At 49.9% G+C, this 24,980-nt stretch overlaps 6 protein-coding genes across 9 annotated transcripts; 2 read left to right on the forward strand and 4 right to left on the reverse strand.

The window, feature by feature from the left end:
• Positions 1 to 16: 16 nt before the first annotated feature.
• LOC108027891 (uncharacterized) lies at positions 17 to 4,520 on the reverse strand. Its single transcript, XM_017099513.3, has 4 exons — positions 4,324 to 4,520; positions 3,664 to 4,270; positions 759 to 3,238; positions 17 to 693 (listed from the first exon to the last, which is right to left on the reverse strand). Exons 1-4 carry the CDS (start codon positions 4,360 to 4,362, stop codon positions 412 to 414), a joined length of 3,408 nt encoding a protein of 1,135 aa, XP_016955002.1. The 5' UTR covers positions 4,363 to 4,520; the 3' UTR covers positions 17 to 411.
• Positions 4,521 to 4,767: 247 nt separating this feature from the next.
• On the forward strand, positions 4,768 to 8,260 carry LOC108027940 (cell division cycle 5-like protein). The gene is made up of 4 exons (XM_017099572.3): positions 4,768 to 4,932; positions 5,001 to 5,266; positions 5,330 to 6,774; positions 6,834 to 8,260. The coding sequence occupies exons 1-4, from the start codon at positions 4,888 to 4,890 to the stop codon at positions 7,520 to 7,522; spliced, it is 2,445 nt and encodes an 814-aa protein (XP_016955061.1). The 5' UTR covers positions 4,768 to 4,887; the 3' UTR covers positions 7,523 to 8,260.
• Positions 7,531 to 8,174, reverse strand: LOC108028084 (RING-box protein 1B). The gene has a single exon (XM_017099730.3). It carries the CDS (start codon positions 8,017 to 8,019, stop codon positions 7,624 to 7,626), a length of 396 nt encoding a protein of 131 aa, XP_016955219.1. The 5' UTR covers positions 8,020 to 8,174; the 3' UTR covers positions 7,531 to 7,623.
• Positions 8,261 to 8,265: 5 nt separating the features above from the next.
• On the reverse strand, positions 8,266 to 9,747 carry LOC108028054 (zinc finger matrin-type protein 3). The gene has a single exon (XM_017099696.3). The coding sequence runs from the start codon at positions 9,574 to 9,576 to the stop codon at positions 8,464 to 8,466; it is 1,113 nt and encodes a 370-aa protein (XP_016955185.1). The 5' UTR covers positions 9,577 to 9,747; the 3' UTR covers positions 8,266 to 8,463.
• Positions 9,748 to 10,203: 456 nt separating this feature from the next.
• LOC108027902 (tyrosine-protein phosphatase non-receptor type 4) lies at positions 10,204 to 19,240 on the reverse strand. Its single transcript, XM_017099524.3, has 10 exons — positions 18,886 to 19,240; positions 14,610 to 15,023; positions 13,858 to 13,965; positions 13,697 to 13,789; positions 13,493 to 13,634; positions 12,585 to 13,434; positions 11,837 to 12,522; positions 11,156 to 11,780; positions 10,916 to 11,093; positions 10,204 to 10,856 (listed from the first exon to the last, which is right to left on the reverse strand). The coding sequence occupies exons 2-10, from the start codon at positions 14,760 to 14,762 to the stop codon at positions 10,767 to 10,769; spliced, it is 2,925 nt and encodes a 974-aa protein (XP_016955013.1). The 5' UTR covers positions 14,763 to 15,023; positions 18,886 to 19,240; the 3' UTR covers positions 10,204 to 10,766.
• A 950-nt stretch (positions 19,241 to 20,190) lies between these two features.
• Positions 20,191 to 24,712, forward strand: LOC108028014 (G-protein coupled receptor Mth). 4 transcript variants are annotated; one of them, XM_050885908.1, is made up of 7 exons: positions 20,191 to 20,319; positions 21,987 to 22,509; positions 22,567 to 22,723; positions 23,010 to 23,441; positions 23,506 to 23,677; positions 23,733 to 23,927; positions 24,401 to 24,712. In XM_050885908.1, exons 2-7 carry the CDS (start codon positions 21,991 to 21,993, stop codon positions 24,504 to 24,506), a joined length of 1,581 nt encoding a protein of 526 aa, XP_050741865.1. In that variant the 5' UTR covers positions 20,191 to 20,319; positions 21,987 to 21,990; the 3' UTR covers positions 24,507 to 24,712. The 4 variants fall into 4 exon arrangements, with proteins under 4 accessions (XP_050741865.1, XP_050741867.1, XP_050741866.1 ...); XM_050885910.1 differs by having other exon boundaries at positions 20,220 to 20,319; positions 22,041 to 22,509; XM_050885909.1 differs by lacking the exon at positions 20,191 to 20,319 and adding an exon at positions 23,995 to 24,082.
• The last annotated feature ends 268 nt before the right edge of the window (positions 24,713 to 24,980 follow it).

Genomic DNA, 24,980 nt, shown 5'->3' on the forward strand with positions numbered 1-24,980 from the left:
TTTTAAAAAGGGTTGGTTTGAGATTTGTAAATGTATTTCGTTTTTGAGCTTGCTATTTACACTAGGGGAATGAAAACGTAGTTATGTTTAATAAAGCCTTTCCCAATTAACCTTTATATACATACGTATGTACAAGAACAGATTCTTAAACAGCTACGGTAAGCATGTACAAAAAAAGAAAAATCGATAGTCAAAGAAAATATCTTCGGTGGAGTCCGAAGTTAGAACATCACTGCAAAGGATACACTTCTTCAGAGAAGGCTGAAGAAAGCTGATTTTGGCACAAAATACAAATTTCTCCTTTAAAATGATCTCTCCTGCACCCCTAACAATAGTAACATTGGTACAATTTTGGTATAAAACTCGTTACAAACTACGCGGCACTCGGTTCACAGAGGAAAGCCCTCGCCCCTAGGAAGCCTGCAGGACTTTCGCGTGACCCAGGACCACCTCCTTCACCACGTTTGTACTGGAATGTGCGAGCACCAGACTGCTCTCCACCTTGATCTGCGATTGACTTCCCACCGGGGCAGCAACTGGAGCTGGAGCTGATGGTTGACTGGGATTGGTGGCTTCATGCTTGGCCTGGTGAACCTGCAGCAGGCCTTGATTGATGCTGGTGAAGCTGCACTGGTCGCACTTGTAGATGATATTGGACAGCTCCTGGTCAGGATGGCGCTTCTCGAGGTGAATCTGTCCAGGGAGAGTATAAATATATTAGGGCGTTGCAGTAGTGGGGAATACGAGGTCTATCGAACCCGGAAGGCGGTGCTCTGGATGGCCCGGAAGTCGCAGTGGGGGCAGGAGTACCGCTTTCTCTCCTTGTGCGTGGCCAGGTGGCGCCTGAAGGCGTTGTGGTCGCTGGCCTCGTAGTCACAGGCCTCGCAGCGGAAGCGCTTCTGGTCCTGGTGGCTTCGCAGGTGCAGTCGCAGACTGCTCTTGGAGCCAAAGACGCGCTGGCACTCGGGACACTCCAGCTGCTCGTTTCGCTCCTTGCATAGGTGCTCCCTCAGGGTTTTTTTTTGCTTGAAGGCAGCTCCGCAGTCCTCGCAGCGATGCATCACAACTGGATTGGCTTCTCCGCCGGCGAAACTCTGTTCGTTCGGCGGTTTGCCCATTCCCAGCCCCTGCGTGCGATGCAGTCGACGGTGGTTCTTCAGCTGCTTGGTGTTCTTGAACCCCTTGCCGCACTGCTCGCACTTGTAGTTCCGCTCCTCCGAGTGGATCTTCGAGTGGGTGTTCACCAGGCGTGAGTAGATGGGCGTCTTGAAGCTGCACAACTGACAGGAGTACAGCTCCATGTCAATCTGGTGCGTGCGCCACAGGTGCGTGTGTAGGCAGTTCCAGTTGCTGAAGTTGCTGGACTTGCACTCCGGACACACCATCGGTTGAGTGGAGCTAAGGGGTCCGTTGTGGCACCTGCCGTGATACTCCAGAGTGGCGGGCGACTTGAAGCGGAACATGCAGCCCTCCACGAGGCACTTGCCGCCCTCTGGCACTTGGTTGGGCCCCTGAGGAGGCTTCCTTTTGGCAGACGTTCCGCCAGAGTGCTTGGCTCCATAGGGACGTCCCCTGACGGAGGTGCCGCCCCCCAGTAGTGGTGGATCCACGGCGGTGGGAAGAAGATTGTTGGCCACATAGATGCGGGCGGGCTTCTCGGCTGCAGCCGTCACCTCGGCTGCCAATGGAACCAGCGGCGGAACAGGCAAGCTTCCTACGGTTCCGCTTTGAGCCACGGCTGATGTCCCTCCAGAGGACGTTACCGGGACCAGAGGTGGCACTGCTCCTCCTCCGCTTGCTGCTTCTCCTGCACTTGGTGCTACCTCCGTTGGTGTGGCGTACGACTGAGAAAAGTCCTTGTCCAGCAGGTCCTCTGCAGCTTGCGCCAAACCCTCGAGTGGCGGACCCTCGCTTACTTCACTGGGAGCAGGCAGCCCAAGTCCAGCTTCTGGCACAGCCTCCTCAATCCAGGGCCAGCACTCGAGGTCCTCTGCCAGGTCATAACCATCCTCGCTGGGCCAACTCCCGCTGATCGAGGGTTGAAACTCGCCCAGCGTTTGCGGTGGCCCTTCCAGCTGGGGGTCAGGCTCCAGAGGCGTCTGCTCCACGGGCGGCAGTTCCATCATGGTCATGGCCATCGGTTCCAGGTTGGGTACGATCAAGTGTTCCACTTCTGTGCGATTCATCAAGTTTAGTTCGTCTACTGTGCGAAGGTGCAAGGTACCTCTCTGCGGTGCCTTCAAAATGTCCACGTTTTTGATAAAGATTTTTTGCTTGGTGGGGATGGGAGCACTAGGAGGCAAGTATTGTTCCAGCTGTACAGGCTGTGGGTCCATTGCCGTCAGTTGGTCATTAGGAGGAGGCTGAAGTGTTGAAGGCGGCGGGGTCTCATCCGAAACGAAATCCACGCCAAAATCTAGGTCCAAGGCACTGAAGCGTGTGTTTTCGAGGCTGGAGACAGGTCCTGCATTGCCATTTAGCACAGAATCGAACGGAAAGGCGTCGGAACACATCTGGGCCAGCGGAGCTAGGCTGGGCTCGAATCCAGGCAGCGGGCACGTCGGCGTAAGCAGTGCATCCGTCTGGAAAACGTCAGCATCTCCTCCTGCAGATAGTCCAATTTGTCCGGGGTCTACTGCTGCTGGCATGCTCCCGTCAAAGCCCATGCTGGGCAGAGCGGAGGGCAGAACCATCGGTTCCTTCAGGATGTCCACATTGCGTATGTAAATCTTCGGCTGACGAGGTTTCTCCGGCTCCACGCCCACGACAGGAACATCGAGGAGGCTGTTGTCCGTGATGAGCGGATGATTCTGCAGCTGGAAGTCGAATGGCAGCAGGGCGGGCTCCCTGAGAACGTCCACGCTCTTGATGGAGATCTTCTGGCTGGACTTTGGCGGCGGAGCGGGTACACTGGCAGCAGGAGCTGGTGGCATGGTCTGTTCACTGGGAGATGCACCCACCGCCACTCCCTCCAGTAGGTCCAGGATGTTACCCGTGGACCCGCTGTCCGGCATTAGAGGCGGGAAATCCGGCAGAGGCTCCCGCAGGCAGTCCACGCTTTTTATGAAGATGCGACTCTTGGGTCTGTTTTGATTCTGTGGCATCTGTGTCTGCTTTTTAGTCGGCGCTTCGGTGTTTTTCCCGCTCACTAGAGCCAGAGCCTCGTTGTCCTCCATTTGGTGGTCCAAGCTGAGGTGCACCGTGAGCGACTCACTGCTGTAGAAGATGTTCGCGCAGCCTGTCAAAGAGTAGGTGAATATTGTATGCAGGTGGGGAGACTACTCCGGAGACCGAAGCTCCCTTGGCAGTTTTTAATTATCACGAGTCCACATACTTGACACTTTAACATAATCCGTATTTTGTTTTTGATGGAGAAATTTGGAAAATAAATAACTAGTAAATAGTACTTATATTTTTCGAGCTCGGAATATAAAAAAATGCTATCATATAAGTTTCCTTTACGGTTCAAAGCAAAGATTAACTAATTAACTAGTCCTAAATGAAGTAATACATTCACTGGCTATCATGGCGGAGAACCAAGGAATCCTGATCGGAATGGAACTATACTAGTTTACCTCAGTAAAGCTCTCTTTACTTGGCCCTTTTCGAAGCATTGTAGCTAAGAAAAACCTGTAATTGTGGACAACCCCCTGGGAACCTCACCTGGGCACTGTCTCCTCTGCTGCTCCATGTAGCAGTTGGCCAGGTGAAGATGTTGTTGGAGGCGCACCTGGCAGAGGCTCAGGAACGGGCAGTTGGGACAGCGCAGGATCAGAGGCGGATTGTCCTGGACCATAGCCTTGCCCTCCACACTGGCGCAGCTGGAGTTTCGGGTGGGTGGCGTGGGCGTGGCATTTAGCCGCTCCTTGGCCGCCGCCTCCGCCAGCTCCGACTTGATCAGTTCCGCCTCCGACTTGATTTCCGCGGTGCGCCGGCGAAAGGCATTGCGGTAGCTCTTCTCCGGCTGCTGCTGCAGGTCTGTGGTGTGGATCTGGACAAAGGGAATGCCCAGGTTGGGCTGCGCGTCCACCGCCGCCGCTTCTGGAGAACGGAGGGCGCCATCGGGCAGCCACACCGAGGTTCCGGAGGCGGTGGTATTGGCAGCCGGGGTGCAGGAAGATCCGGTTCCCGACCCGATGACCAGCTCGTCGTCGAAGAAGCCGAAGGTGGAGTCCTGCTCCAGGGAGTGGACCGGCGTGGAGAGCGACAGATCCTGGTGCTGGTGGGGCGGATGCGCAGGATGCGAATGCGACAGCGGGAGCAAGTGCAGCTGGAAGACTCACGGCGTGTTTTTCTGGCCAGAGGAACTTGCTGGTTGCTCACCTGGTTGCCGTAGAATCCCTGGTAGGCCGCATCGCTCATCGTGTGTTCCTGGTTCCAGGTGGTTCCAAGGGGTCCAGGGGCCGGGTTCCGGGTGCCGGTCTTCCGCTTTGTGGGCACAGGCCTTCTAATTCCGCATTACAATTTACATTACGCAGACAAAAACTTTTGGTAAAAAAAACTGATAGCAAAACAGCTGTTGCCCTGCAGGGTGGCAGCACTGTCTGCGGCACCGAGCACGGTCACACTTTTCCGCTTTGTTTTGTCGTGCATAAAGGGCTTAATAAAAGGTTTGAATTAAAAAATATATATTTAAACATATATTTTAGTGTTTCATAGATCTAGTTTTAATACAATTTTTAAACTGTGATAAACATAAAAAATGTAGTAAAATAAAGTGAAACTAGGGAATCAAAAATCACAACCCACGATGGAGCTATCGTGCCTATCGAAAGACTGACCACCACTAGCGGCTACTGCAAAAAAAACAGCGGAATTTCGTGGATCTGAGTGAAAATTGTATAAATCTATTAATTCCGCGGAAGAAGAGACAGCTAAGGCCCCAGAATGCCGCGAATAATGATCAAGGGCGGCGTGTGGCGCAACACGGAGGTGAGTAGCCCCGTCCCCATCCATTCACCACATGGCTGACACGGCCTTTCAATTCCAATCCACGCCAGGATGAGATCCTCAAGGCGGCGGTGATGAAGTACGGCAAGAACCAGTGGAGTCGCATTGCCTCCCTGCTGCACAGGAAGTCGGCCAAGCAGTGCAAGGCGCGTTGGTACGAGTGGCTGGACCCCAGCATCAAGAAGACCGAGTGGTCCCGCGAGGAGGACGAGAAGCTGCTCCACCTGGCCAAGCTGATGCCCACGCAGTGGCGCACCATAGCCCCGATCATCGGGAGAACGGCAGCGCAGTGCCTGGAGCGCTACGAGTACTTGCTGTGAGTTGTGAGCCCTGCAAGTCCCACAGAAGTCTATAATCCCTAATCCCAATCCTATCCCAGCGATCAGGCTCAACGCAAAGAGGATGGCGAGGACACCATGGACGACCCGCGCAAGCTGAAGCCCGGCGAGATCGACCCCAATCCGGAGACCAAGCCAGCGCGGCCCGATCCCAAGGACATGGACGAGGACGAGCTGGAGATGCTGTCCGAGGCTCGAGCCCGCTTGGCCAACACGCAGGGCAAGAAGGCCAAGCGCAAGGCGCGCGAGAAGCAGCTGGAGGAGGCCCGTCGCCTGGCCACGCTCCAGAAGCGCCGGGAACTCCGTGCCGCCGGCATTGGCAGCGGGAATCGCAAGCGCATCAAGGGCATCGACTACAACGCAGAGATTCCCTTCGAGAAGCGACCCGCCCTCGGGTTCTACGACACGGCCGAGGAGCATCTGCAGAAGAACGAGCCGGACTTCAACAAGATGCGTCAGCAGGACCTGGATGGAGAACTCCGCTCAGAGAAGGAGGAGCGCGAACGCAAGCGGGACAAGCAGAAGCTGAAGCAGCGCAAGGAGAACGAGGTGCCCACCGCCATGCTGCAGAACATGGAGCCGGAGCGTAAGCGCTCCAAGCTGGTGCTGCCCACGCCGCAGATCTCCGACATGGAGCTGCAGCAGGTGGTCAAGCTGGGACGCGCCAGCGAGATGGCCAAGGAGATAGCCGGTGAGAGCGGCATAGAGACGACTGACGCTCTACTGGCTGATTACTCCATCACGCCCCAGGTGGCGGCCACTCCGCGCACACCTGCTCCATACACCGACCGCATCATGCAGGAGGCCCAGAACATGATGGCCCTCACCCACACGGAGACGCCCCTCAAGGGCGGCCTGAACACGCCGCTGCACGAGTCCGACTTCTCGGGCGTGCTGCCCAAGGCGGCCTCCATCGCCACGCCCAACACGGTGATTGCCACGCCCTTTAGGACTCAACGCGAGGGCGGCGCAGCCACTCCGGGAGGATTCCTAACACCCTCTTCCGGCGCCCTGGTTCCGGTGAAGGGGGCTGCTGGAGCTACTGGAGCCGTGAACACGCCTGCTTATGTGCGGGACAAGCTCAGCATCAATCCCGAGGAGAGCATGGGCGTCACCGAGACCCCGGCTCTCTACAAGAACTACCAGAAGCAACTGAAGTCCACTCTGCGCGAGGGTTTATCCACACTGCCCGCTCCCCGAAACGACTATGAGATCGTGGTGCCCGAGCAGGAGGACAGCGAGCCCGCGGAGACCAGTTCGGAGCCCGCCGTCGAGGATCAGGCGGATGTGGACGCCCGTCTGCTGGCCGAACAAGAGGCAAGGCGCAAGCGGGAGCTCGAGAAGCGTTCCCAGGTGATCCAGCGCAGCCTGCCACGGCCCACAGAAGTGAACACCAAGATTCTGCGGCCGCAATCCGAGAAGCAGAACCTCACGGAGCAGCAGCAGGCCGAGGAGCTGATTAAGCACGAGATGATCACCATGCAGTGTGAGTATACTTAAAAACCTCATAGAAGTACATACAATTACCCCGTCTTTTCCCCACAGTATACGACTCCGTGAAAGATCCCGTGCCGGGACAGTCGCAGCACAAGCTGGAACAGCTGCAGAGCTACTTTAAGGCCAATCCCTACGAGGACATCTCGCAGCAGGAGCTGGCCAAGGCCAAGCAGATGCTCAACGAGGAAATGGAGGTGGTCAAGGAGCGCATGTCGCACGGCGAACTGCCGCTGGACGTGTACGCCCAGGTGTGGCAGGAGTGTCTCGGCCAGGTGCTCTACCTGCCCTCCCAGCATCGCTACACCCGCGCCAACCTGGCCAGCAAGAAGGATCGACTGGAGTCGGCCGAGAAGCGACTGGAGACCAACCGCCGCCACATGGCCAAGGAGGCCAAGCGGTGCGGTAAGATCGAGAAGAAGCTGAAGATCCTTACCGGCGGCTACCAGGCGCGCGCCCAAGTGCTGATCAAGCAGCTCCAGGACACCTACGGCCAGATCGAGCAGAACTCGGTCTCACTGTCCACATTCCGATTCCTGGGCGAGCAGGAGGCCATCGCGGTGCCGCGTCGCCTGGAATCGCTGCAGGAGGACGTGCGCCGCCAGATGGACCGCGAGAAGGAGCTGCAGCAGAAGTACGCCAGCTTGGTGGAGGAGCGCGAGTCGCTCTACTCGCAAATCGAGCACATAACAGGCGTGCGGCCCACGGCCCAGCAACTGCTGCCCGAACAGGAAGCCTAGTCGGAGCGTTGGGCACCCAAGTCAACTTTAATTTAGCTACAACCAATCACGTAATCACACAACTATATCGCCACAGTCCCCATCCCCAACTACGCCCTTCGCTAGTGGCCGTACTTCTGGTAGACCCACTCCTTGTTGTCCAGCGGACAGACGAGCCGCGTCTTCAGCCAGCGCGCGATGCAGTGGTAGTGGAAGGCGTGGTTGCACTCGCCCCAGGCCACCGTGCACTCGTCCTGGTTGGCATTCGGATCCGCCTGGCACTCGATGCACAGGTTCATGATGTGGTTGCGGCAGATGGCGCAGTTGTCCACTGCCACGTCCCAGGACCACAAGGCGTGTGCCACCCACTTCTTCACCACAAAGCGCTCCTCCCTGGCCTGGCCGCTTCCACTTGCTCCTGTCCCTGCTCCTGCTCCCCCGCTACCGGATGCCTCGTCGTCGTTGAACTCCAGGTCGTGGAAGTCCTCCGTCTCCTCAACTTCCATTTCCTCGGCCATGCTGCGAAGGTTTCAGATTTTTTCTCCTCTCTCAAAAAACGTGTACCGCTGCGAAGTCTAATTTGATTCAAACTATTGTAAACCCGATGTCTATTCCTTGGCCTGACGTTATTTCAAAAGAGTGACCATTTGAGATCTAACCGAAAACAGGCAGTGACAACTTGTAAACGAATACTTAAAGCCATCAAGGTCGTGAAGCTCATACAAAAATGTTAATAAAAATAAGGACAAGAAAAACTCATTGGCTTGATTTATGGATACCGATATCCAATTGGAACAGAATTTTATTTGCTTCATGGGCTCCAAATTATGAACCTACAACATAAGTGGATCTTAAAAATGAAATGTTTCCACATTTCTACAAGGCTATAGTTATGATACTACAATTTAAGAATTATCGTCTGGTACTCATTAAATGTATAGGTGAATGGAGGAAAGACTTCCTTAGGCTGTCTTTTCGGTCTGGGGAAGGTTTTTCGCCGTTCTCATGTGCTTCTTGCCGATGAGGTGCTGTTGCAAGGTGGTCACGTGGTTCATCATCATGTTGCAGGGCTGGCAGTAGTACTGCCCAATTGGGGTGCGATACAAGGCAAGTTCCTCGGGGCTTAGTTTCGCGGCCGGAGCCGGAGGCGCATCCGGAAGAGTGACGGCTGCTGATGCTGCTGGCTGATCCTCGCCGGCAGCTTTCATGTTCTTCTGGTGCCTAGCCCCCGCCAGGTGGATCTGCATTTGGGGAGCCGAGGTAACCATTATTTTGCACAGGCTGCAAGTGCGCTCCTTGTCGTCCGACCTCATCGGGCTCTCCGGAAGAGGTACTTCCTCAGCTGAAGCATCTTGGTCCGCGTTCTCAGCCTTGAGGAATAGTGTCCCGATGCTCTGGCGCCCATCAGAGGGGCTAGCTCCTTCCCCCTCGAACTTGCTGCCCGTGCGCACCCACTTGCCGGCTGCATCGTAGTGCCCGGCTCCCGACGGCTTCGAGATGCGCTGCTCCACCAGCTTGTGCTTGCGGCCCAAGTAGTGCTGCCGGGCGTGCATGGAGGAGGTGAGGTCCAGGTCGCACAGGTCGCAGTGGAAGGCGTTGGGGCCGGTGGGTCCCTGCTTGGCCAGGCGCTTCACCGGAGGAGCCTGCAGACCCGCCTCCGTGTAGTTCTTTGCCAGCCAGGCGCTGATGTGCCGGTCGTGGGCCTTCGACTCGTAGTGATCCCGGGCGCACTTCCGCGACGTCACCTGCACCTTGCACAGCTCGCAGTTCAGCGGGCCAATCAGGCGGTTCAGTTCCTCCGGATAGCTTTCGTCGCGTCCGGGAAACAAGACCAGCTTGTTGTCCGCCTCTGAGGAATCCTCCCCCACCGGCTCAGCCTTCCGTTTCATGGGCGCTCTCGGGGAACCAGAGTTAGAGTTGCACGCTTGTTTTCCAGGCGCCACCAGGCGGCTTCCTGTGGAAATTTCCGGCGCTGGCGGAGATTCGTCACGAGTTTCCTCCATTGGGTCATATGGGGCTGCCCCCGGCGCCAGGTGCGGAATGTGGAAGCCACTCAGGAATCCAGGGGAGCTCATTTCGGGCTGGAAATCTATAGGTCAACGCAAAGCTAGAGATGTCACCACGCGAATCACGCATGCGTCAAACGCCCGGAAAATTCGTATAGGATCCGTTGTAATAAGAACAGGTTCACTTTAAAGAAAAGGTCCATAAGCTGTCAACACTTTCGAATTGTACGTACGGTATGTAACGCCTTAAGACTTTTCCAAAAATTGTTCCCGATATAAAATGCTTTTTAAATCTATCATCTCTATCCCAAGCCAAATATTGGCGCCCTTGCGAACTGTAGAAACCATCGAGGTTTTACCTCAGATCAATTTTTTGTATTGTTTCAAGCTTGGTTTAAAATTGTAAAATGAAATACATTTTATGATTGATCCAATCAACTAGTTAGATTTGTGAAAAGTACTTCGCCATAACATCCAATGTGTAATAATGATAAAAGAGAATAACTCCGTCCTCCCTAATAGCAAAAACACTTCAGTTTGTAGAGATTTTAACCCAAACTAAACCCATTACTATTTTGGTTAAGTATTGTAAAACAATGTTTTTTATGCCTAATAAATTTTTTTAAGTTTTCAAGTAAATTATATATGCAATACAACATATATATATAGTATAGTATGCATAGTAAAAACAAAATGTTTCTTTTTCAATTACACATTTTATTGGAGTTTTGTTCAGCATAAATACATGTATGAATTGATTTGGTGCTAAAATACTAACAGTTTCGTCTTCTCGTGTTGTCTCCCAGTGTATAAGGATCGTATTATCGGTTGCTGTTCGCGTATTGTTCTCGACCGCCAATTGTGGGTGGCGTGTAGCGTTGGATGGGTGTAAATAATTTGCCATTTGTCTCGCTTCCGCCTCGTGTTTGTATACTTCGATTAGGTAGTTGGTTCACATCGGTAGCCGTTCCGTGGTGGCTTTGTAAATTTAGAATCGTTTCCGTGCAGCACTTCCGGCGACTGATGGAGAAAATCTGTAAGTAAGTGTGTATTTAGGGGTACCTTACGAACGGAGTTGATAATACAATATATGGGGTCGGTAATAGTAATGATATACAATCGGTTTTAAACATATGCCTACGGGTTCTAACAATTAGATAGATGTATACGTAGGGTCGTATAGAATAAGAAAAACTCGAATCGTTTGGGGCGTGTAAAGCGGAAGATTGTAGATTGCGTAGCTGGATTGTCCTGCCCCACTAATCCTCGTCGTCGTTGATGGCGGCACTGCTGCGCGAGATCTTCATGTAGGCGGCGCAGATGCACTCGCACACGAAGCGGTACTGGCTCTGAAATTCAAGGACACGCATGAGCAACCCATCGGTAAGTCCCGACCAGCGATACTCACCACATTCTGCACCATGCAGGCTCGCTGATCGCGCATGGTACGCACAATGTCCAAGGGATACACCGGCTCACGAGCCTCCATCAAGGCCAGCGCAGTGTCCATCAGTATAAGCACTCCAGTGCGTCCGATTCCCGCCGAGCAGTGGACGATCACAGGTGGATTGGCGGCACTGATGCACCTGCAGATTCATAGAATAATATTAGGGGGACTTTGAAGATCTCTCTCCATCCGAATACTCACTGGTGAACGCTCGTCGAGACCGGCGTCTCATCCTCCGGCGTGGCTCCGTTGCTGGCCGCGCACTTGCGTTCCCGCATCAGGCCACCGTTCTCGTCGGCATCCGCATCGGCGTCCATCAGGCGCACCTGCTTCAGGCTCTCCTCGATCTCCTGCAGAAGCGTGCGGTTGCGGGCGGCGCGCACGCGCTCCGTGAACTCCAGAAAGAGGTTGGGATCAGAGGGCACACAGTGGTCTGGCCAGGCCAGGTACTGCATGTGGTGGATGTGCCGCTGCTCGTGCTTGTCCTTCAGCACAAACTCGCGGAAGACGAAGCTGCCCGTCTCGTCCGGTTTCTCGCTGAGGCAGCGCACCGAGAATCCCTCCGCCAGCTGAAGCTCCTCGCCCGTCACCGGCCAATACTGGTGGCACTTTTGGCGACCCGACTCCATCACCGTCGTCAGCATTACCAGGAGATGGCTGCTCTCCTGCTGTACCATGCGCCAAAAGTCCGTCGTGGTGCTGGCCAGCGGTCCCTGGGTGGCGATATACCGGTTCACCGCTCCGCCGGGAATCTCCATGTTCACGTAGTTGGCGTTGATGTAGTCGCCAGTTAGCGAATTGACCAGGGAAACCCGCGTGCAGTCGTCTAAAAGTTTCATCCCTGTTTATATATGTTCATTTAAGATTTGCCTGTAAACTTACATGGCGATATGTCTCGATATCGGTTCTTGGGTGCATTGGCCGGCTTGCGAGCCTCGGTGATGGCCAGATCCGGGTTCTTTCTGTACATCAGCTCGTACTGGGCCAGCAGGGCGCCCGAGGCCAGTCCGTCGCTGAGCAGCAGCAGGCTCTGCGTGAAGAGAGCATCGCCATCGAGCAGATTGGAGTGCGAGCCGATCTCGTCGCTCTCTGGAACGTACTGGTACAGCGGTTCCTCCTCCAGGAGCAGAGGCGTCGAGCGCTGCGGGCGCACCGTCAGCAGCAGTTCACCGCTGGCCTGGTGACGGCAGTCTCGAATCATGGCCACCACCTGCTCGTGCCGCAGGCCGTGCACATCCCGTCCATTAATCATAAGCACCTCGTCGCCCTCGCACACACGCGGAGTGCAGCGATCGGCGGGCGTGTGGGGCACCACTTTGGAAACCTGGACGGGCAGACTTAGGTCCACTCCACCCTTCACATTGAAGCCATAGCGTCCCTGCTCGTCGGCCTGCAAACGGATGGTGATGAGGTCGCTGCCGCTCTCCGGCTGCTGCTGACCCACTGCGTCCGCGATGGTCGTGGGCAGCAGGAGTGGACTGTGCTGGCCGGAGCTGTACGCGGGCGGCATTGGCGATGGCGAGGCAGACTCGAAGCGCCGGGTGCACTGCTCAATGAAGCCCACGTCGCTATAAGGCAGACCCCAAATACATTTACAATCTGTTTCAAATAAATACAACTTCATACTTACAGCTGGATGTCATACTCGTCGCTCTGCTGCTCCCAGGCCTTTCGCGGCATCGAGTCCGCCTCCTTGGAGGTGACCTTATTGTCGTGCGGACGGCTCGTCTTGGTGATGGTAAGAATGGTGCCTCCGGTGGCCAGCTTGCCGTTGTTGTGGGAGGTGGCGCTCTCGGATCCGCTGTGCTGCAGCATCGGAGTGCCGCCCGAGGAGCCCGATGTTCCGCATACGCCGGAGGCTCCCAGCAGCCGCTTGCTGGGAGAGCGCACAAAAACCTTGTGGATGCGGCCGCGTTGCTTGGACTCCTGGACCGCCTGAAGCTCCGTACGCCCTGAGTAGTAGAACTTGCTGCCCAGACTGATGTTGAGGAAGCGAGAGAGGCGATGTGGCCGCTTAAGGCGGAAGAAGCTGTGGTGCTCCACGCAGGACTTCCACAGCGCTTTGGCGTGCTTGTGGCTGCTCATTCCGAATCCCAGCAGGGTGTCGTAGTTCTCGCTGGGCTCGCGCCGCAGCTGGATGAAGAAGTCCTTGCGCTTAAACGAAACCTTGACCATCTTGCTCCACGAGAAGGTGTTGACCCGCAGCGAATGCTGGAAGACGAGCAGTCCCACCGCCGACACGCCCAGCTGCAGCTCCTTGCCATTGGAGTCGGTGGCCTTATGCAGGTCGATCCCATACAGCTCCAGTCGCTTGGCGTGCTCCAGGTAGTTGTACTCCGCGTCCGCCGGCAGCTGGCCGCGATGCAGCTTGTGCAGTTCCCCCACCTTCCGCTCGGCCTCGGGCGTCTGGTCGCAGAGCAGCTGCATCCCGCTCAGATAGCCCGGCTGGTGTTCGGCCGCATTGAAGTCGCCCAACTCGGCTGCGAGGAATACGGGGTATTAATGGAACGGATTTATACTGATCAACTCCCAACTTACACTGCACCGTGTAGCTGGCAAGCAGGCACTGGGTGTTGCTGGAGCATGGCAGCTTGCCCAGCAGAATGTGGCGCTTGATCTGCAGATAGAACTGGTAGCGAGTGAACTCCTCCTGCAGTCGGCTGGGGTCGCTTACAAAGAACTGCGGGGGCGAGAGAGATCTTAAGTTCGCGTAGCCATGGTGAATATGAGCTGCCTTCTCACCTTAACTCTAAACTCTAATAATGGAACGGCATCGTTGTCGAGCGAAACGCTGCTGCATTGCTTTTTAAACTGCTTCTGGGCATCCACCCATCTCTGGAAATGGAACACAAGCGGATAAAATATTGGTTCTCTTCAGGAATGGGGGCTACTCCAGGACTCACCACAACGTCGCCCGGCTTCTGCGGAAATAGTAAACCAAAGTAGTCCCTTTCGGATAGCTCGAGATACTGAAAGACCTGGTCCAAGAGCTCAGAGCCTTTCGCACGTTTCTAAAGGATGAGACACGTAGATGTTAAATATATTGCGTTCTCAAATTGTTACTACCTCGCTAAGCTCATACTTTTTTACTAGGCCAATTTAAATCCTCTCAAATAAAAGCGGCTTTTAAATTTCTCCCTCTACTGGCTACGGTGCAATTACTGTGATTAAACGACTCCCATTTAGTTGCCATTTGGTAGACAGATTCCACCTCGATTATAATTTTCGTCTGCGCAACCGCAGCACACACTACTCGATCATCGAGGTGAAAGAAAGTGAAACCTCGGATGGAGATTGGAAAACAATGCGGACAAGTGCGTGTCTGGAGATGCTAGTCGAGATGAAAGCGAGCTTCGAGTGCGGAGCCAAAAATGAACAGATAAAAAGTGAATAAATGAATAGTTATGATCAGCAGATGAAGACCTCGAAACTTTCTTTGTTTTGACTACGATTCGCATATCGAGTAATCATGCGCCTGGCTAAGGCTACGGATTGAATATTATAGCTATCTAACTCAAGCAGGGCACACTCACGTTGTTCTATCGCCCACTAAATCAATCATACTCTAGCGTGGAAGCCATGGCCAAATAAACTCGTTGAGGGGCTTTTGGGGTTGTAACTACGTAAACTAGAGGCCTGCGAGGCGGGGTCTTACCTCGATCCGAAAGGTGTGCGTGATGTCATCTAGGAACAGGACGGTGACGCATTGCTGCCGTTGCGGGTTCTTCTTGTCGCGCGCCAGTTCTGGGCCGCCTCCTCGCAGGCGAAAGGTTCTGGTCAGGTTGCTCAGTCGGAAGCGCTCAAACATGACCGAGCTCCATGAACTCCATGATTCGGGTCGGGATCGAGGGGTGCGAGAGTACGTATATCACGTTGGAGGGCGCTGATTGCGGAGGAGCTCCTGGCTGGCGGGGCTCTGGGTCTCCTGGCTCGGCTTCTTGTTTATTCGATAAACTGGCAAGAGTGTTTGTACTCGTTTCCTTTGCTATATTTGCTGGCGGTTGTTTTGCTTCCAGTTAACTTGGCTGCCTCCCTCGGCTCCTTTTCATGTGGATGGAAATCTGATTGGCTGAAAAACGAGAGCTGGTGAGAACGAGGTCTACGTGAACCCGACTTACGGCTTGATGGAAGCAATGAAAAGGCGCTCGCCTCCTCTTCCGCTGAAGTGTTTATTTTCTTAGTTACTTTACGTCCGACACAAACTTCACTCACTCACTCACTCACTACCTAACAACCCCGGCCGATGGCTCGCTTTTCCTGCCCCTCATTTCCATGGGCCCCGCGGAGTTGGACGGTGCATACTTCCACGTAGTGCAAGCCCAGACAAACAAACGAAGTCGTTGACAATCGACAAGAGCTGGGTGACTAATAATTTGTCTTTGGGGCCTCATTTGCCTTGCGGCCCATCGGAGAGCCCAGTGTAACTGCTGTCGAACTGGCAGATAAGGCATTGAATAGGGGGCACTACTAGTACTGGCTCGTTTAACTTTTGTGCACTACGGAAAACGGTTGACTTCCCGGAACTCAAGTTAAATCTAGGGACTTATATGTTAAAAACCTTTTAAACCCGTCCATAGGTTACAGATCATTAAAGCAGATTGCTAATATAAAACTACTTATTCTTAGGCAGGCTTTGATTTGACGGCTTCCCAATTTCGGTCATAATAAAACCTGGACCCCTCGAAACTCATTCGGATTCTTTCAGTGCAGTCGCCCCAAGCCGCGGCACAAATCGTCTTTGCCAATGATTGATGTGCCGTGTAATTGGCTTAAATGCTCTCGACTAATATACGCAGACGCAAGTATCTGTGTGTGCATAATGGAAAGCAGTCCGCCTATTTTACCTTTCAACCTTATTTTCCGCAGACGTCGACTGTTCTGCCAAACTGGGTTAAAACCGCTTTTGTTGAGCTGCGCGATGCGGGTTCGGCGCGAATCAAAAAAGGCCAAGAAGTGGGATACAGAGTTTTTCCGTGGTTACCGTGCAGTTGCCAGTAATTATCGAAGGGGGGCTAACTAGCGAGTTCCCTTGAGTCAGTGGCCGCTTTTAGCCACATATCGGGGTGTTAAGCCTCTTTTATCGATAACGAGGTGAGGCACAGGTTGCTTTCTGAAGTCTTCAATTGCTTCAAACGATCTTTCGTCTTCTCTCATGCGCAGGGAGAGACCGCAATTGTCGCAAGTAAAAATATCTCAGTATGGGGAGAGATATTTCTGTTTGCTGCTCTATATAAATAATACGTTTCCGGACTGTTGTCGGGCGAAAGACACAGATGGGTAGGACGGGCGGATCTCGAAGCAGAACTAAGGCCAGACATAGCTCCCAACCAGAATGGAGTGACATGCAGATAATTTATGTGGTGTCCCGAAGAAATCACAAATGGGCAATAAATAAATGTGGCTTAGGAGCACCTCCGGTTGGCTTCCCCCTCGCCATTTAGCCTCGTTTCATTATCAGTCTGTGTAAATCATTAGCGCAGGGTGTATATACCCTGTACACATCGATAGTCAGTCTAAGAAGTACTGTAAGGAATGTGATCTTTATACCAAAGATCTGATCGGCCCTTTCTAAACGACAATCAAAAGCTTCAAGTCCGGCACTAGAAACCAATTTGACTTGATTTTGTATTGCTCTCCACCTCGTCTCCACTCCACTCTGTTTGCCCAGGTTATCAGCAGGTTGGCAAATCAGAACACCATCGGAATATTATTAAAAACAAGCAAATGGTTGCGTCATTCTCGGACGCCACGGGACGGGGTTACGAAACTAGATGAATGACGCGGGAAGCGGAAAGCGGGAGCCGAGGCAGAGTGCCTGTCCCACGTTGGGCGCCATATTTGCGGAAGCCCGCTTAGTTTGGCGACCATTTAGGGCAGCTTGTCAATGTATAGCCAGCCGCTTCGACTTTTCGTTATGAAATCGAAATCGAAATGGAAATGGACTACACCTAGGCAGTGCCCCATTGCTGAGCCCCTCTTCCGCGCTCTTTCGGTTCGTTGACCGACTTTCTGCGCGAAATTATCACTGGGACACATATTTGCATTTAATGTTTGTTTGTTTACCCAGCTCTTTCTCCAGCCCGCTGACCGAATAACGGCCTGGGGCAGCCCCAGCTTCCGCTTCTTTCTGCGGCGCTTTCTTTGTTCGCTGGCACCAAAGAGAACCTCTTGCCGAACCGGTTGGCGGCTTAGGACTGGCCTAGCACTCCTCAGGGCATCTTCCCGGCTCTGACCTCCGGCTCTCGGCAGTACTTGTGATCTGGCCCGGGATTGTCGAGTGTTCCGCACTCGGGGTTGCCCAATCGATGAATCCATCCCAGAGACAAGGGCAACGGGCACAATGGATCCGTGTGAGGTAATGGAAACCGCAGACGTGGAGCTTCCAAGGAAACGAAATTCGAGAACCCAGAAAGCGGGGAAAACAACAATGCCTAGGCGAAACAAGGCGGGCCTTGAGATAAGCTTTCAGATGTGGGTTTCGGGGGGCACGGCGATAAGCAGGGGACAGGCCGGTGTCACTCAACTTCAATTACACGCGACATCCTCCAAGCCGACTCTCAGTTTGAGGACGAGTTGCTTTCGACGCCTGGCAACCGCAATCAAAGTCAAGCGAGCTAGGAAGTGTCACTTTGAAAACATTTTAGCATTTAGATTTTCCAACTTTGGTGCTTCGCTTACATTGTAAACTAATGCTTCCTGCAAAGCAACTTGCTGTTTTTATGTTTGAGAAATGTTTGTAATTTTAAAGGCAGCAAAATGAAATTGGGGATGCGCAAAGCAAAGGCTTGGACCGAATTGAATTTCCCGGTTACGAGGGTTGTGGTCCACCTGGTGGCGGCGCCCTCTGGGAAATGGCTTTTGAAATGGAGCGGGAAACTGTGGGGGAAAACAGGTTGTACCTACTCCCCGATTGATTTTCTCTCGTGCCAGCGACGCATCAATTACGCTGGCCTGGCATTAATTATCGGCTGGCGCATGCATTCGCTGGGTTTTATTTTATGCCTGCCTCTGCCGCTGTGCCTCAGGGTGGCCATGTGTTCGTCGTGGAAGGGGTGGCGACCCGGCGGATGGGATGGGGTAGTCACCCAAGGCGGGGTTTAGTCCGCTTATCGTTGTTTGCCTTTTAATTTTTATTGCTTCTGGGGCTGGGGGAGGGGGAGGGAGAGAGAGGAGAGCACACCCCGCGAGTGTTGTTCAGCGCTGAACATTCCGAATATGCTATTTTCGGGTTCATATTCCACATGCAACACAGTCCCTGGCTGAAGACCCGGGCGACACTCACACACACCCAAACGCACTCGCCTTAATCCGTATTAAATTAGAAATTAATTTAGTTAAAAGGCAACACTTACGAGAGTAAGGTTATGAAGAAAAGCAAGTTGAAATAATATTTGTTACGAAAAGGCCTTCTTTTGAGTAAGACGACTGCATTAAACAGTATTTTGCCAATGGAAACAAAAGGTTCCTCTATTCTCTCAGTGTAAAACAGCAGCTGATTTGCGCTTCTTTCATTCCCCTTCCGTTCAGCTCCCATCTATCGATATTTTATTTGGGAGAACCAAGAGGAGAGGCAGTTGCAGTTACGGTTAATTGACGAATTTGTAAACAAACAATCAACGCTTAATTGCAGTGCATCTTGGCTATCTTCCCCTCTCACTCATTCTCTCTTATCTGCGGCTGTTGCCACTTCCCTCATTGCATTGCATTCGTGCGGCTTAATAATTCTGTTCGGGCGTGTGTGTGTGTGAACAACCTCTGGTTCTCTCTCCTTTCCGCCTGCATTCAAGTCTGAAGGAGGCTGTGTGTGGGAGCGGAGCCGACGTAGACAAGCGGACAAGAGGAAGAATAATAATAATTACACACACTTCAACAAAAAGGAGTTGCAACACAAAAGGAATCGGAGGGGAGTGGGAGTGTATGTGGATTCTCACCTCTCTCCTTGCGCTGCTGTACTTGCACTGCACAAACGATCGCCCGTTCTCCTTTTTTGTTTAATAAATGCACAATATGTTTTTAACACTTTAACACACGGGAAACAGAAGCACTTCGAGCACAGACACCGACACTCACACACTCGCAATGCAGCAGCGGCTTTGTGGAAAAGACAACAAATCGGTGGAAAACTCAAATAATTTCACTAGGACCGGTAGACAATAAACAAAAAGGCGAGACTTCCTTTTAAAGTAAATTCGTTCTCACTTCTTGGGGGTTTTCTCGGAACGGAAGAAACGAAAACAAACCGAAAGAAACTGAACCGACGAAAAATATTTTTGTTTATGTGTGGCCAGTTCCGATGAGGCCCGTTAGCCCGAAATTTGCCAGCAACGTAAGAACGTAACGAAACGTAAGTTCCAGCAAACGTATCCAACAGGAATCGATTGCGATAGCCATCGATGGGTCGATGATTTAAAATATTTACCACCGTTTCAGTTTTAAAAAATAATACATTTAAGAATGGTAACTCTTAAATGTATTTTGTTTTATCGGCAAATGATTCACGATCGATCGCGGCGCGGCGCGGCGCGGAGCGGCTTTTACCGCCTAGAGAAGTCTGACGCACCGCGTCACCACGTAAATGCCCGAATAATGCACACTGACGCAGCGCGTCTCGCTACGACGCACCGCATCACTGCGTGAATGCCCGAAGAAGCATTCGAGCGATGTTTACCGCGCCGATATCTTTAATTCTCCGAATCGTTACAGCTAAGAGCCGTCGTCTGATGAACATTTTTCGATTGTCGAGCTTGCACAGAAGAATGGAATTGTTTGGCGATTCTAATAAGCAATATAAAGAAAATTAATTCCAAGAAAAACGAAAAGAAAAGAAAACGTTCCGAATGCAATATCGTCTATCACTCATTTTCGCTTGTAGAAGATACCATGCTCAAAGGCATTAGAATATGACATTAAAACTTGTTGATTATATTTTAAGAATATGATGATGCTTACCTTAGTTTAATAATTAAGTAATAAATAGTTATTAAATAAATAATAATATATTTTTTATATAGTTTAATAATAAATCTAAAAGGAAATGTTTTTTAATTATGTATTTTACTGTGCATTTCCTGTGCCTGTTCTTTTATTCATGTCCTCCCCCACCCCCTTTATATTGCATTGAATAAATTCGTTCATAGTTCAGAATGGATTTCGGGTCGAAAACCAATTCGTCAATTAAGTACGTTCACACAAGCATGTGCAATCTCTTTTTTGATTTTTACGCTCACAACTTTGTGCGGGCGGAGAGAGCGAAACGAACGTATGGTATGAGTAACTCATCTTAGACAAGATATTGGTCTTTGGTTTGCTGGAGGCTTTAGATCCGTGTGCGTCATCAACGAATTTTGGGACACCAATTAATACAAGTATGTGTCAGACCTTACTGAGCTGAGATGTTCAGCAAAGATTCTCAATACACCTGTTTCCTTCACGGTAGGCTTATGTTACTAAAAACTAGCGCTCGCGAGCAACAAAAGAACACGGCCCCGTCATTGTCGATCACTTTTGAAGTTCGAGAGCGCTAAGTTCGAAGTTTGAAAGCAACTTCGAACCATTTTCTATAAATCGGTATACACTGTCCATCAAAATCTTTTTTTTACTGATTTTTAAAGTTTATATTAACTATTTTATTCAAAGTGTTACCACGGAAACGTTTTCGGATGATCCAGTAACGAGTTAAACCTCTATACACCCGGAAACCTGTTTTAAGCGTTTACATAAAGTATATACATATATTCTTGATCAGGATCACTAGCCGAGTAGATGCCCCCAAACGGCTAAACATTTTGACGCTGTGTCATAATTAGAGGATTTTTTTAATGTTATATTCTGTTGATTGCTGAAGCCCCGACCTTGAAGTTGTGAGCATTTTTATTAAACAAGAAAGGAAGTTAACTTCCGCCTGACCAAGCTTGTAATACAATTTTTGTATACCCTTGCAGTTATAATAAATAATAAACGTTAGTAATACCATGTTCAATTTTTAAGGATTGTTGCTAGCTTTAGTGAAATTAAAACATAAATTATTTCATTATTCCTCTGACCGTTTTATAGACGGTTATATGTTAGAGTCGTCCGATTTTGATTAAATTTAATTCGAAATCATTATACCCTCAGAAAGAGTATAACAAATTTCTTCTCGTATCTAAAGTTTTTATAAGCTAAGGATGTGTCATGCCTGATAAAGTCTTTATAATTAAAAAAAAATTGTTCCTTACTCTTGCAGATTATGATTAATTATTTATTATTATATTCAGTCAGAAGTTTGCAACGCAGTGAAGTAGACGTTTCCGAACACATAAAGTATATATGTTCTTGATCAGCGTCACTAAACGAGTCTATCTAGCCATGTCCGACTGTCCGCCCGTCTGTCCGTCCGTTTCTACGCAAACTAGTCTCCCAGTTTTAAAGCTTTAAAGCTGAAACTTTTCAAAAAGTCTTTTTTCTATTGCAGGTTGTATATAAGTTGTAACCAGCCGGATCGGACAACTATATTTTATAGCTCCCGTAGAAACTATCGGGGAAAAAATTAAAACAAATTATATCTTTGGTGTTTTTTAACATATAACCTTCTAGGCTTGGAAATAACATTTTTTATTAGTTCTGGATTTCGATTTAAATTTTATCAAAATCGGACGACTATATCACATAGATGTCGTAGGAACGATCAGAAAATTGGTGGGAAAATAATGTGAAAAAATTATAGCTTTAAATTAATAATATAATTTTTTATATTTTTAAGAATTTCGAATTTAATTTTATATAAATCGGACTACTTAACAACATATAAATGTCAAAAAATTGCTCAAAAAAAGAATGAAATATTTTTTTTAATATCACTGAAGTCAGCAACAATCCTTAAAAATTTCACATGGTGTTACTAAAGTTGATTATTTGATTCCGCAAGGGTATACAAACTTCGGCTTGCTGAAGTTAACTTCCTTTCTTGTTTAAATTTTTGAATTAGTTCTGAATTTCGAAAACATCGACCGCACTTACCTATCACGTACCTTCACTTTCATTTTACTTGCAGACAAATGAGGATTTTTCGAAATGCGAATGTTTTATTTTTATATATGGTTTTCAGCCTTTCTTTGATCCTGCTGCCGAAAACAGAAGCGGATATTGCCGATTGCGACTTTTTTGAGACTGTCGATATCTCGGCAGGACATAAGTTCCCTAATGGTTCGTATCTATATGACGGGCTTCTCGTTCCGGCCGAGTTGACGGGGAGATATGACTTCAGGATTCTGCCGGACGACTCAAAGGAGAAGGTGCAGAGTCACATAAGGGGATGCGTTTGCAAGTTAAAGCCCTGCGTCAGGTTTTGCTGCCCCCACAACCACATAATGAAGGAAGGTGTGTGCTCCAAAACCATGTCGCAGGAAGAACTTAAAGAACATGACCCTTACCTTAACGTGACCCTCCAGGACGGATCGGTGGTCACTAGGCACTTTAAGAACGAACTAATCGTCCAGTGGGATCTACCGATGCCCTGTGAGAACATGTTCTACCTAGACAATGAGTTTGAAACGGATCAGTACACATTGTTCGAGGTTTGCTTGCTTAAAATATGTGTGTGTGTGAAAGGATTAATAAGTATCTTCTTTTAGAACGGATCTTTCATCCGACACCATGACAACGCGACTCTAAACAAGCGAGAGTACTGCCTTCAGCATTTTGAGTTCGAATCAGAGGAAAAAAATACATTCATTCGAATTGTACCCCACAACTGCTATATAGTGCCATCCAGAACAGCACAGACCGTGGGTGAGTTCCAGGGCAAACAAATGTTATGTTATCAAGTTTGTGACGAAAATGTATTACACGATCTACAAAATAAATACATTTTCTTAATTTTTACATTCGTGGTAGAACTAATGTTTAACAACATCTGAAATTTCAAGGGTTCTAAAAGTTCATTGTTCATTGTAAGAAGTCCCCAAAATCTATTTATAGTAGTCCCCTCACACACCCTGCTGGTCCGCTTCGTCACTACGTGGACTGCCGTCCACAGTGACCTGTTTAATTATTTTTATTATCCTTCCTCTTACAGTGATTATCACATCGCTGGTTTGCATGGCTCTAACGATGTGTGTTTACCTCTACGTTAAAAAGTTGCAGAACTTGCACGGCAAGTGCTTCCTCTGCTACATGCTTTGCCTCTTCATGGGCTACCTCTTCCTGTTGCTGGACTTGTGGACCTTATTGCTCGACTTCTGCCGTACTGCCGGATTCCTGGGTTACTTTTTCGTAATGGCCGCCTTTTTCTGGCTCTCTGTCATCAGCCTGCACCTGTGGAATACTTTCAGTGGCACCTCCCACAGTATCAATCGCTTCCTGCCCGAGCATCGGTTTCTGGCCTACAACACCTACGCCTGGGGCATGGCGCTGATCTTGACGGGAATCACCTTTGTGGCCGATAAGATGGTGGCTAACGAGGAGTGGAACCCTCGCATGGGCATCGAGGGAAATTGTTGGATCTATAGTGGGTTCCCCAATTCGCTTTCCGAAGGTCTCCGGCTTATGAAGCAATCTGCTTGCCTCCACAGCTCTAGATTGGTCTGCCATGCTCTACTTTTATGGACCGATGGTGTTGATGATTGCCTTCAACATGGTCATGTTCATCCTGACCGCTGGTCGTATCATACGAGTGAAGAAGGACATTCGGAACTTTGCCCACAAGCAAGAGCGGAAGCACAAGCTGAACTCGGACAAGCGAACGTAATTAAAGTAATAATATTTTGTTGGGTTCTTAAGCTTCCATGATTCCATTTAGTTACACCTTCTTTTTGCGGCTTTTTATCATCATGGGTATGTCGTGGAGCTTGGAGATCATCTCCTACTTGGTGCAATCCAACGAAACTTGGGCCAACATTTTCCTGGTGGCCGACTATTTTAATTGGTCCCAGGGAATCATCATATTTGTCCTGTTTATCCTAAAGCCCAGCACGCTAAAGCTATTAAGGGATCGGTAAGTAATTGTCGAGTCTGCTAGAACTTTGAGTAATCAGCTCCCTTAATTGTCCCTGCCTGAGCAGCATTAAGGGTCAGAGCGAGGACGCCCTTGACAGCGAAGAAGAGGTTTCGCTTGAGAATACGAAATATGAACTAAATGTCATGTAATAGGTAATCCGAACCGAACTCTATTTTTCCTAACTTGGTGTCGGCAATTCTACTAATCAGGCGTGGGTCTGTCGATTTATGTTTTGAAGCACCTTAGAACTCTTGTCTCGTGCATAAACGCACGGGAATTTAGAGTCAAAATCTCATTTAGTTTAACATGCACACGAGGTTTTGGCTATTTACTTACAACTTGTAGCGCTTACTTCTAGCATGGTGTTTGTCTCGTTTCTCACATATGTATTATTATTATTTTTGTCTCTTAATGCTATATTTATCATGTACTCTTATTCCTATTAACTAGTAACCATGTTTTCTTCCCAGGCACAATCCTAAGCCCACGTTGAGCGGTGTCAGTAGCAGATCCAGAGGTAGTAGAAATACTACGGGAGGTTCCTTCAACAAATCGACAAGAACGTCGTCTGTTTGATAAATAGTCACCCCTTTCTTAAAAAGAAACCAGAATGATACCAAGTAAAGTATTCGAACAGTTACAGTTTAACGTGCGGTGTGAAGGGAACCTTTGGTTTGACATTTAATGTTGGATTCTGTTTTGTATTCCTAAAATAAGTGTGCTAACAAAACTAACTGCTGTCTGCGTGTGTCAAAATAAACAAATATACTTCGAAAAAAGTACTTAAAGTTTGAAGAATAATTACAGCATTTCGGTAACACGTTTAATCCAACAGGACTACATATTTTAAGGTTTTGTTTCGACACAAACTTAAATTGATTTAAATTGATTTACCGATACCTAGCGCAATATTAATAAAAAGTTATACAATAGCAATTTAATATGTGAAGTATACCCTCATGGTCAGTAGTTCTGCTACCATTCGCTAGGTGAGCCCTAGAGTTTTGGTTTAAAATTGGTCAACAGAAACTCGGTTGCATGAGTAAAGGG

Source organism: Drosophila biarmipes, chromosome 3L (assembly GCF_025231255.1).
Source record: "Drosophila biarmipes strain raj3 chromosome 3L, RU_DBia_V1.1, whole genome shotgun sequence".
Lineage (NCBI taxonomy): Eukaryota > Metazoa > Arthropoda > Insecta > Diptera > Drosophilidae > Drosophila > Drosophila biarmipes.